This window comes from Tinamus guttatus, unplaced genomic scaffold (genome assembly GCF_059628265.1).
Source record: "Tinamus guttatus ecotype Peru unplaced genomic scaffold, ASM5962826v1 Tinamus_guttatus_pri_ptg000198l, whole genome shotgun sequence".
NCBI lineage: Eukaryota > Metazoa > Chordata > Aves > Tinamiformes > Tinamidae > Tinamus > Tinamus guttatus.
In genome coordinates this window covers 217,900-228,478 of record NW_028288732.1, presented here as the reverse complement: position 1 = coordinate 228,478, position 10,579 = coordinate 217,900, and the positions used below count along the sequence as shown (strand labels likewise).

At 62.7% G+C, this 10,579-nt stretch overlaps 1 protein-coding gene across 1 annotated transcript; it reads right to left on the bottom strand.

Moving 5' to 3' along the window:
• Positions 1-998: 998 nt before the first annotated feature.
• Positions 999-8,639, bottom strand: PSMD2 (proteasome 26S subunit ubiquitin receptor, non-ATPase 2). Its single transcript, XM_088523846.1, has 21 exons — positions 8,503-8,639; positions 7,749-7,805; positions 7,345-7,509; positions 7,027-7,148; positions 6,445-6,669; positions 6,183-6,341; positions 5,588-5,732; positions 5,324-5,384; positions 4,878-5,024; positions 4,580-4,686; positions 4,041-4,168; positions 3,877-3,964; positions 3,399-3,561; positions 3,181-3,282; positions 2,945-3,090; positions 2,636-2,719; positions 2,290-2,458; positions 1,901-1,995; positions 1,612-1,738; positions 1,395-1,513; positions 999-1,313 (listed from the first exon to the last, which is right to left on the bottom strand). The coding sequence occupies exons 1-21, from the start codon at positions 8,635-8,637 to the stop codon at positions 1,131-1,133; spliced, it is 2,727 nt and encodes a 908-aa protein (XP_088379972.1). The 5' UTR covers positions 8,638-8,639; the 3' UTR covers positions 999-1,130.
• Between the last annotated feature and the right edge of the window lie 1,940 nt (positions 8,640-10,579).

Sequence of the window (10,579 nt, the reverse complement as noted above, 5' to 3'; positions counted from 1 at the left end):
CGCGGGGAGCCCCTCCCTCCCGCGGTAGGCCACGCCTATCGCCATGGCCACGCCCACCGCGGCGCTGCGCGGCCCACGTGCCGCCCCGGCACCCACTCGGGACGCGGGATGGCAGCACCCACTCGGTACCGGGCACCCACCCGGGATCCGGCCACCACCCACGACCCAGCACCATCAACTCGGCACCCTGCAGGATGCAGCACTCCGCACCTCACCAGCACCCATCCAGGACCCCTCAGGTCACAGCCCATGGCACCCACGGGGATCACCGCGGCCCTCCCTGGGACACTAATCCAGCACCCGATGCGACAAGACACCCACCACCCCCTATGTCCACCCCCGAGCATGGGGAGTGCATGGAGCACCCTACAGCTGGGATCGATCCTGCCCCCCTCCCCTGGGCTGGGATGCAGCACCCCCAGCCCCTGCGGCAGGGACCTACCGTGCCCAGGGGCTGCCAGGGGCTTGGGCAACTCAGGCAGTTCTAGGACACCAGTAGCCTTAGAAACAGCACTGGGTATTCCCCTCCTTACCCCCTTCCTTCAGCTTGCTCCAAGACTGATTTGAACTCTGCTCCCAGCCCCCTACGGCTCCCGAGGACTGGCCCTCCTGGAGCTCAGGCACCAGAGAGTAGCCAAGCTCCCTCTTAGTCAGCAGAGTCTCCCCTTGGTGAAAGGCCGGGCTCATGCCGGGCCACACCGGGCACCCGGGGCAGCGCGGGGCAGGGAGGCGGCGCCGCGGAGGGCAGGAAGTTGCACAAGGGCAGCGTGGGCGCCAGGCGGGCACACCCTGCACGCAGGGCACTGCGGGGACACGGCCCTGCACCGGGCACGGAGAAAGGAAAGGGGCGCGAGGAGGAGCCCGCGGGCGCCTGGGCCGCCCTTGGCACCTCTGGGCAACCCCTCAGCTCAGGGCTCCAGGGTTAATAGAGACGGTCCCAGGGCAGCTCGCGCTACCTGGCCCAGGGGAGGAGCGCCCAGAGTGCCAGGACAGCACCAGAGTCTTCGGAGAATTTATTTTCTCACCGCTCAGTAACAAAAACAAACAAACAAACCACCTTCCACCCTTCCCACCCCCTGAAACTTGCCCTATAAGTCCTGTCCCCCACCCCTTTCCCTGGCCCCGCTGCCTCAAACATCGTAGTTGGGGTTCTTGCGTAGGATGACGAAACCCTCCAGGATGGGGGTCACGGGCACATGCTCCTCCGTGGCCAGCTCTGCCCGCTCGCCATGGGCCAGCAGCACTGGCGTTGTGTGAGTCTGGAAGCCAGTAATGGTTTTTGGCTTTCCTGCCTGGCCCACCACATCCACAGCCTGCAAGAGAGGAGGGAGATGAAGGCCACGACCCCACAGGGACCCCACGCACCCTGTCCTCGCCCCCGGTTGCCCCCTTACCTGTCCTACCCGCACCGATACGGGGAGCGGTCGCAGCTCCTCGTCAAAGGTGACCAGCATGCGGGGCTGCATGGCAGCAACGAGCCCGTAGAGAACGTAGTGGGACTTGCCCAGGATAACTGGAAGGGAGACACAAGGGTCTTCGGTCAGCGCAGATCAGGGCCCCACAGGGGAGGGCAGAGGGGTGGCAGGGAGGGGATGTCCCCACACTACTCACTGTTGCGCACGTCCAGGAAGGACACAAGGACAGTGAGCAGCCCGGCCACAGCCACCTGGCTCATGAGCTGGCGATCACTGTGGTAGGGGCACAGGGTAAGAGTCCCCTTACCCAGGTGGGTCAGGCCCTATGGAGGCAGAAACAGCACATGAGAACTAGGGAACCGGGCACCTCTCAGACCTACCCAAGAAGGGGCCGAGAGCACAGAGCCAGCGCTCCCCCCACACACCCAGGACGGGCACCCCATCCTCCCCTTTCCCTCCATGAGCAGCGAGTGCAGGATTGTCACCTGGGCCAGCCGCACCATGAAGAGGTTGTTGGGGTCTTTGGCATGGTACTGGGCCAGCTGTCGCAGCATCGCTGCCAGCCGGGCGTTGTTGGTACCTGGGGAAGAGAAGGTGGAGGCAGAGATGAGGGTACACTACCAACACAGCCCCAGTTTTCCACTTTCCCTCATGAGGGTGCAGGGCAACCAGCCACAAACCCTGGAACGGGCAAATATGCAGCTTCCAGGGAGTGCAGTTCCCCTCACCCCCAAGGCCGTGTCCACCACTCTGATCAGTGAAGTGCCCGGGGCAGTGTCCCCAGCCGTGCTGATACCCCAGGACAAGGGCCACAGGAGGTGAGTGCACAGACATCCCGAGCGGCAGCCGCATGCAGACCCCCTCCCAGACTTACCACTGCCCACCATGCCCATGGCAAAGATGGAGTTGTAGGAGACCTCGGGGTCAGCGTCGTGGGAGAACTTGCTGAGGGTGTCGAGGATGTTGAGCCGGGGGTTGGAGACGGAGATGAGCGCCAGGGCCAGAGGCACAGCTCGGCGCAGGGTCGGCTCCCCGTACCGCAGCTGCACAGGGAGGAGGGTGTTAGACCCCAGGCAGGGGCAGGGCACCTATTTGGGGTGCCCATAGCCTGCCTTACTGAGGGCAGCAAGGTCCACAGAGGTGGACATAGATGAAGAGACCTTGTCTGTCCCTCCCCAAGCCCCTTCCCTGCTCTGTGCTGTCTCCTCAGCATCACTTACCAGGTGGCCGAACGTACGCAGGGCCATCTCTGCACCAATCTCCTCACCCATGGCAATGAGTGCGATCCCCAGCACTGCTACACCCTGCAAGGGACACAGACACTGAGCCAAGAGCAGAGAGAGAGCACTCAAATCAGGTCCTTACAGTCCTTGTGCCCACCCAAAACCTACTGATTTGGGGTAGAGAAAGTAGGAGATGCTACTAGGGGCTGTTTTCCTGCAGCCTCAATCTCACAGGAGGCTGGCGAACAACCCCCTAAAGTCAGCAACTGCCCCTAGGGACAGGGCTCCCAGCCTAGGTTTCCCCACCTGGTGGGCTCCCATGTCAGCTGAGCTTTCCTTCTTCTCTTTCTCTTTCTTGTCCTTCTTATCCTTATCCTCCTCTTTCTCCTTAGAGTCAAAGTGCTCACTGCAGATGTGCAAGAGCTGCTGCACCTTCAGGACATTCCCTGAGCCTGGAAGGAGAGCAATTGAGCAGGATCAGCAGAGGGAGGACCCAGGACCTGTTCCTGCCTTCCCCTGCAACCTCAGCCAGCCCAACTCACCTGCATAGGCACAGATATCCACCAGCGTGTTGGCAAAGCTGCGGAATGGCTCTGACACCACCTCCAGCGCTGCCAAGATGGCCTCAATTGCCTCTCCCTTCCCTGCCAAGATAGGAAGATGTCGTGGTCAGAACACAAGTGACCAAGGATGCTCTCACTCCCAGTCGCCACCTGCAAGTCCCCAGTGCCACAAAGCCACTGGCACTGCCCAGCCTTACCCAAGTGGTTCAGACCCAGGCCAAGGGGCAACCACCGAGCATACGTATCCTTCAGCTCTGCTTCTGATTTCTCCATGATGGTCTGGAGGATGGTTGAGGTGACATCACCATTGCAGGAACCCACAGATATCATCCCACAGGCCAGGGCAGTCACACCAGCCACCTGGTAAAGTAGGGAAGGAAAACGTTGCAGGCCAGCTCAGTGTGAGCTGGAGCACAGCTCCACGCGCAGGCCCACACAGTTCAAGAGGACAAAGTGCCCAGGCCCTGCTTTGTGCAGAAATTTGGGATAATGGGAGGCTGATCATTTCCCACTCTCCTGCATCAGCACCAGCCCCAATCTGCGAGCAGCTCAAGGGAGGAAAAAACAGGGTGGTAATCTTCCAGCACCCAGAGGCCAAACTGACAGCAGGACAGACCATCAGGAGTTGCCTGGGACCAAACAGGGTCCACACTCCAGTCCCTCTTCACTCCTTACCTCCATACTGGACTTGGAGTCTCCCATCACAGGTAGCAGCAAAGTCAGGACGTCCTCACGGTTGGAGCCCGCGTAGGCTAGTCCCAGCCTGCAGAGCCAGAGGAGCGTTAGGAGGACGCTGTGCTGCCCTGGGCAGTCAGCAGAGGCTGGGGCCAAGCTCTTACCCAAAAATGGCTCCAATCCTCATAGTGTTGCTGTTGTGGAGGACGTAGTCTGACAGGAGGGCCAGGGCAGGGTCGCACTCGTTCCTCACACCTGAGTTGACGATGCCACAAGCCAGAAGGGCTCCCGACTACAAAGCAGAAGCACTGTCACACACCAACTATCAACACATATATCTTTCTACAACTAATGTCACTCCATAATTTATACCTATTCCCCAGAACAGACAAGCTAGCATCATTCACTTGCAAGTCCAAAATAGCAACGGGACCCTCAATCCAGCTCATTAGACCAAAGCTGGTAGCTCTGCAACAAGGGGATGCCGTCACAGAGTCCCCAAGAGCCACCAGCCTTGCTGAGAACTTCACAAACATGTGGGACATGCGGTCTCCAAGCCCCTCTTCCCGGCTGGGGCCAAGCCGTACAGCAGACCAGGATGAGGTCAGATGTTCCCCCAAGACAACCTCACATCTGGCCAGCAGCAGGTGGGATACGAGCAGGAGCCCTGGGCACAGCCTAGGCTGGGATGGGTGCCACTGACCTTGATGTAATCCTCTGAGGAATACAGGTACTTGTCGATCTGCGTGAGCCCCCCATCCACGTCCCACAGCAGGATAGTGCCCAGAGAGGCAGCAGCACTCAGCATTCCTGCAGTGCCAGGGGAAGAGAGCCCACGTCAGCCCCCGTATCGACGTGCCCTGCCGAGGGAAGGTGGTGCCCAGGGACACAGAGATGCCACAGCTGTGCCCAGCAGGCCCCACTCTCAGCAGGGCTGAAGAGGACAGAGTAGCAGGAAAACCCAGGGGCACCTCCAACCCCTGCCCCGACGACTCCCTCACCGTGGTCCTTGTTCTTGTATAACCATTTATTGCCATCGTCTGTCAGCAGCTTGTCCTGGCCAAAGGCAGCATTCACAAAGCCGTTTACAAAGGAGGAGGCCAGATTCATCCGCGCCGAGTCCACTTGGGAACCGCTGCCTCCAAACCCTGGGGAACGATGTCAGAGTGAGCCAGGCAGAAAAACAGCCCGGCCTGCAGCCCAGCCCTCCACCATACAACTGCCCCATGGCTTGGGAAGCACAAGGGTCTGTCTGCTACCAGCAGCAAGGAGGAGCCCAAATCCACCGTATGCAGCTGAGGATACTCCAGGTGGGCAGTCCACAGACAGGAGGAAAGCTGTCTGCCCGCCCCAGTTACAGAGGCTCCCTGCAATGCCAGGAGACACCTCCGAACCCCAGGAACTCCCCGCGGTCAGGGACAACAGAGGCCACGACACAAGCCCTTACGGTTATTTTCCAGGTGGGTTTTGTAAATATCATCTGGCACTTTGGGCTCCATGATGTCCAGCTGCAGAGACAAGGGGAGAAGAGAGTTACCTCCTCACAGATGCACCACATAGCACTGCCCCACAAGAGCACCCTCTTCTCCACACAGCACCTAGCCAAGCTGGGGATGAAGTATCCCTTTTCCAGCAATTCTGCAGGCACAGGGCCAGGCAAGGCCATAGTCCAGGACAGCTCATGGACTTTTTTCCCAGACAGGTTACTCACCTCTCTGGCCAAAGCCAGGAAGTTGCTGTTGAGTTGAACATTGGACATGATCTCAGTCAGGTCCTCATACTCTTCCACATCCTCATTCAGCTCCAGGAAGACCCCGTGGCGGCCCAGCATAAAAGCCATCTGCTTCTGGACAACTCTGGAAAGAGGGAAAAGTTTTACAAGTGCCCAGACCTGAGCCAGTCCCAGGACAGAGGCATGCTAAAAAATCAGCACAGACAGGCATCAACCTGCTCTGCCATTCAAACACACAAGAACCAGCCCATTTTCCTGCCCCTCTCAACTGTAGGGGTAAGAATCTCTGCCCAAGCCCCCAGACACTTCTCGTGGTGACAGGATCTCATCTGGCTGGACAGGGGGGCCCTGGACAGAGACAGGGCCTTTGCCATCATCAACTGCTTTTATTTATTGAGGTCTAAATCTACTTTTCTGTCTCCACTGTGCTATGTAGGGAGCATAGGGTGACTGTGCTCCTAATACAAGTGGGATGAATTTGTGTCTCAGACACTACAGACAGGGAAGGATCTCAAGTTAGACTCGGATGACCTCTGTGAAGGCCCTGTGCACAGGGCAGTGAGTTTCCACCCACACATCTTTGCAGGAAGTGAAGATGTCCTCCACGAGCTCCACATCGTTGAGTATCAGGGCCAGGCGCAGGGCTTCAGGGTAACGGTTAAACTTGCGGAAGATGCCCAGGGCACAGCGCAGCAGAGCCGAGTTCTCCGGCTCTGGGACGTAGCTTACACAGCTTTGAGGAGGAGATGAACATAAGAGTGAGCAAATGCATGAAACGGTGAGGCAGGGCCAGCCCGGCCTGCCAAGGACAACGCACAGGCCTGCCAGCCCCTCACCTCGTCAGGTAGAGGCACACTTTGGAGTAGGCATTGTCGTCGATGTACTTCTCCAGCATGTCCATCTGCTCAATCTCCATGAGCAGGTCACAGGCCTCGTGCTCCGCATTATGAGCCATGTTGTAGGGGACAATCTCCTTGACCAGGGTAAGCAATGTTTCCCTCTGGGTCTTGTCAGCTTCATCGATTTCCTGCCACTCCTTGGCCACCTCTCCTGCCAGGTGCCTGCAGGGACAGAGGGATGTCAACAGCTTCGTCCAGCCCCAAGCACACAGAGCAGCTGCTGCCAGATAGCTGGACCTGTGTGTTGTTTGTGGGGGACATAAGCAGTCCTGCTCTCCTGTGAGAGCTTGTAGTAAACCCAGGGGAGCCAGAGAGTTAACAGCAGAGATTGCAGAGGCCAGACATCTCAGTTCTCTTTGGCAGCAAGATATCTGCAGCTGGCAGAGGGTGAGGAAACACTCATACAGACGTGACAGGGACATCTGAACCAATGCCCTCGGACACCTCCGAGAAGGGACCAGGATGGAGGAGCACCCCAAACACCCATCCCTCCCAAGCCCTGCTCTCAGCCAGCCTCACCTGACATATTCGTGTCCCCAGGACGCCAGCTCCTCCTGGGAGCCCAGCAGCCGGTACTTCAGACACTCGCGCTCCCCGCTCATGGTCATGGCCAGAACGGAGATGATGTCTGCTGCGAAGCGCTGCGGGGAGAGCAGCGCATGTTCACACACAGCCCGGGCAAGGGGCAGCCCGCGCCAGCCAGGAGGGCCCTCCCTGCACCCACAAGTAGTCACGGAGGGAGCAGGCACGGCCCTGGCAAGTTAGAAAGGGTGACGTTACCCCTGGCAGCCTGGCACGGCTCTGCGGTCACCTGCCCCTGTGCTGTCCTGCATTTACCTTGTTCTCTCCGGGAGCCATGTTTTCATAGATCTCCTTCAGCTTGCCGTAATGCGGCCGCAGGAATTTGAGGGGTTTGGGAACAGAGGTCATGGAGGTCGTGGAAGAACGGATTTGCCTCCGCAGCTCTTCCAGGGCAGGGCGATAGAGGGACGTATCCTTCTCCTGCAGAGGAAGATTGCCTGTCAGGTGGGTTCCTGGGTCGCCCTCCCCAAAAGCTGCATCCAGACCCAAACGAAGGGCCCTCCTGCCCCACAGCCATGCAGCTGGCCCCCCACCAAGGCAGCCAGGCTGCAGCAGTGCCACCAGGCACATTCCCATGCTCTGGAAGAGCCGAGGCACGCACTGGGGAAGGAAACTGCCTTCCCACAGCTCTGGGCCATGGCTGGGTTGCGTGAACCTACCCCCAAGCGCTCCACCAGCATCTCCAGCTCATCCTGCAGCTGCTTGTCTTCCTCGGACTGCACCGGGACACAGGAGAAGGCAGAGTTAGGGCTGCCCCGCATGGACACCCCCGCTCCGGAGCGCTCCCCAGGGCGGCAGCTCATCCCTAGGAAACCCCCGCGCTTCCCAAGTTTGGGTTTGGGTGTCCCCATGGCTGTGTCTCCCACCCGGGAGGGGTCGCTGGCGTCCCTTGGGGGAGGAGAGGTGACACAGCACAGGTCCCGTTGCTGCCGGCAGGGATCCCGATGTCACCCGCACACCCTCGTTACGTCACCCACCGCTGATGTCACACCTGGGGTTCCCCCTCCAGGGGAGCCCCTCAGCACTCGCTGTCACATGCACCCTCTGATGACATCACAGCTCCCCAACTGGCAGTATGGCCTGTCCCCGGTGACGTCACACCCCATGAGCCCCCAGCAGCACCCGCGTCACGCAGGGACCCCTCAGCGTCATCACCCGGGCACCCCATGACGTCACGCCCCCCTCCCGAAAGGACGTCCCTACCCTGCTGACGTCATGCGCCCCCCGCGCGGAGCGCCCCCGCACCACGGCACGTCACGGCCGCCCGCCGGAGGGGGGTCCCGCCGCTGCGCTGACGTCACGCCCGTGGCAGTGACGTAGGACCGCGGCGGGCGGGGGCGGCGGCGCCGGGCCCGGCCGTGACTCAGCTCCGCGCCGGGAACGGGGCGGGAAGGGGGGAAGGGTGGCGCTCACCAGCTCCTGCTCCTTCTCGGGCGCCGCGGGGCCGTCGCGGCGGTCCCGGCCCCAGGGCGGCGCGGGCTTCTCGTCGCCGCCCGAGCCGGGGCCGCCCTGCACGCGGCTCTGCCCGCCGCCGCCGCCCGCGTCCATGGCCGCTCCGGCCGCGCTCTGCGCCTGCGCGGCCTCCGTGACGGCAGCGCCGCGCGCCCGGGGGGCGGGGCCACGAGGCGGGGGGCGGGGCCACGAGGCGGGGGGCGGGGCTGGGGGCGGGGCGGCCCCCACGTGGCGCAACCGGGCGGCCCCGCGGGCACCGGGCACCGGGCAGCGGCTGCGGGGCGGCTGCGCTGGCACCCCGGGCACAGGGGACCCCGGAGCGGCGGAGCTCGCCATGCCGAGCCCTGGCAGGGTGGCACCCCCGGGCGGGGACAAGGCCGGGGGACCTGCGAGTGCTGGCACCTCCGGGAGCGGTGGCACTCTTGGAGGGGTGCGGGGTCAGTGGACACAGCAGCCCTGGCAGCCCAGAGCCGGCAGTGGCATCGTGGGGATACGGGAGGGCTGGCACCTTGGAGCCGGGGGACCCAGGGGTGCCGGTCCCTGGGCAGGGCCGTAGCTGGCAGCGATGTCCCTTGCCCACCCTCATGTGCCCAGGGCTGCCAGGGCACCGCAGCGTAAGCGTGGACACATCCCCCAGGACAAGCGCTGGACCCAACACACCACAGACACGCGTGCGCTTGTGTCCGCGCACACCGCTGTGCCTGTAGCCCTGCACATGCCTGGTGTCCCGGGGCAGCAGGCCCCCAGTTCAGGCAGGTGATGCTGCCTCATCCTGCACCACCAGCCCTGGGCAGCGGGAGCACCCGTGGGGCTCACCCCAATGCAGGGGGTGACCAAGCCAGGGCCAGGTGGGTTACTGTGCACCTACATGCAGAGCTGACGCATACCCACACCTGCCCCTTGAGTCTGGCCCCCAGCCCTGCAGAGCAGACTGACAATCTGCACCAGGGGCACAGCTGGTTCCATGGTGACTCCCCCACTCCATGGGGCACAGGGGGAGCTGTCGGGGTGCCAGTCATTCATGCCAGTGTTGAACCATTGCTACTGCAACATGTGCTGGGCACCACAGACCTGAGCAATGTGTGTGCATGTGTGCACGTGTGACACCTGCAAGCAGGCAAGCAGCAGGAAGCCACACGGTACATGCACAACACCGTGCCAAGGGCAGTGCCAGCATGTGCTCTGCGTCACCAGGAGCTGCTCCTACTGCAGGTCTTCTGGAAGGACTGGCTGAAGCCACGGTGTAGCCACAAGGTCCCTGTACCTTGACACCCTCAGCATCCCACTACCCGCACCAAGTGGGTGCTGTCCAGCAGCAGCGTGCCTCGGTGCAGCGGGACCCTCTTGGCGTGTTGCTGACTGTGCTGGTGTTTGAGGCTGTGCGAGTAGCTGTGCGCATGCAAGGGCAGCTGAGCGCGACAGGAGGGTACACATTGCCCAGGGCTGGCGGTGGGGGTGTGCAGAGTGTGTGCGACTGTGTGTCAGGGTGTATTGGCACGGGCCTGTGTGTGTATGTGCATCCGCCTGTGCGTTGGTGTAGCGCAGGCGCTGGGTGTGCGCCTGTCTGTGTGTGCGCCGGTGTCACCGCCTGTGCGGGTGCCGAGGTACCGGTGCAGGGCCGCACTGCTGCGGCTGCGGGCGGCTCCCGCCCGGGTGCCGGAGTGCGAGCCCCGGGGCGAGCGCTGCTCCCTGCGCCAAGCGGCTCCCGGGGCCGGTGCGGGCGCGAGCGCTGCTGCGGGGCAGGGGCAGAGGCGGGTACCACTGCGGGTGCCGGTGTCGCTGCGGGCGCCGGTGCCGCTGCGGGCCCGCCCGTGCGCACGGCGACCGCGGCCCCTCGCGGTCACCTTGGCGGCGGGGACCGGAGCGGAGCGGAGTGGCCGGGCTGCGCACGCCGCTGTCCCCGCTCCCGCCGCCGGGGCCCCGGCCCCAGGCGGTGCCGACCCCCGGTGCGGCCGCGCCCGCTTCCCTCCGCCGGTGCCCAGACATCCGCGGCTCCGCGAGCCCCGACCCACCTCGGCGGGGCGGCCGCCGCCGGCCC

Excerpts from the sequence above, each read along its gene's own strand:
- PSMD2 (XM_088523846.1), bottom strand. The coding sequence starts at position 8,637 with ATGGACGCGGGCGGCGGCGGCGGGCAGAGCCGCGTGCAGGGCGGCCCC. Across the intron at positions 7,149-7,344 it reads TGGCTCCCGGAGAGAACAAG|CGCTTCGCAGCAGACATCAT; the intron begins GTAAATGCAGGA and ends CTCTCCCCGCAG. Across the intron at positions 1,514-1,611 it reads CTTCCTGGACGTGCGCAACA|TTATCCTGGGCAAGTCCCAC; the intron begins GTGAGTAGTGTG and ends TCTCCCTTCCAG.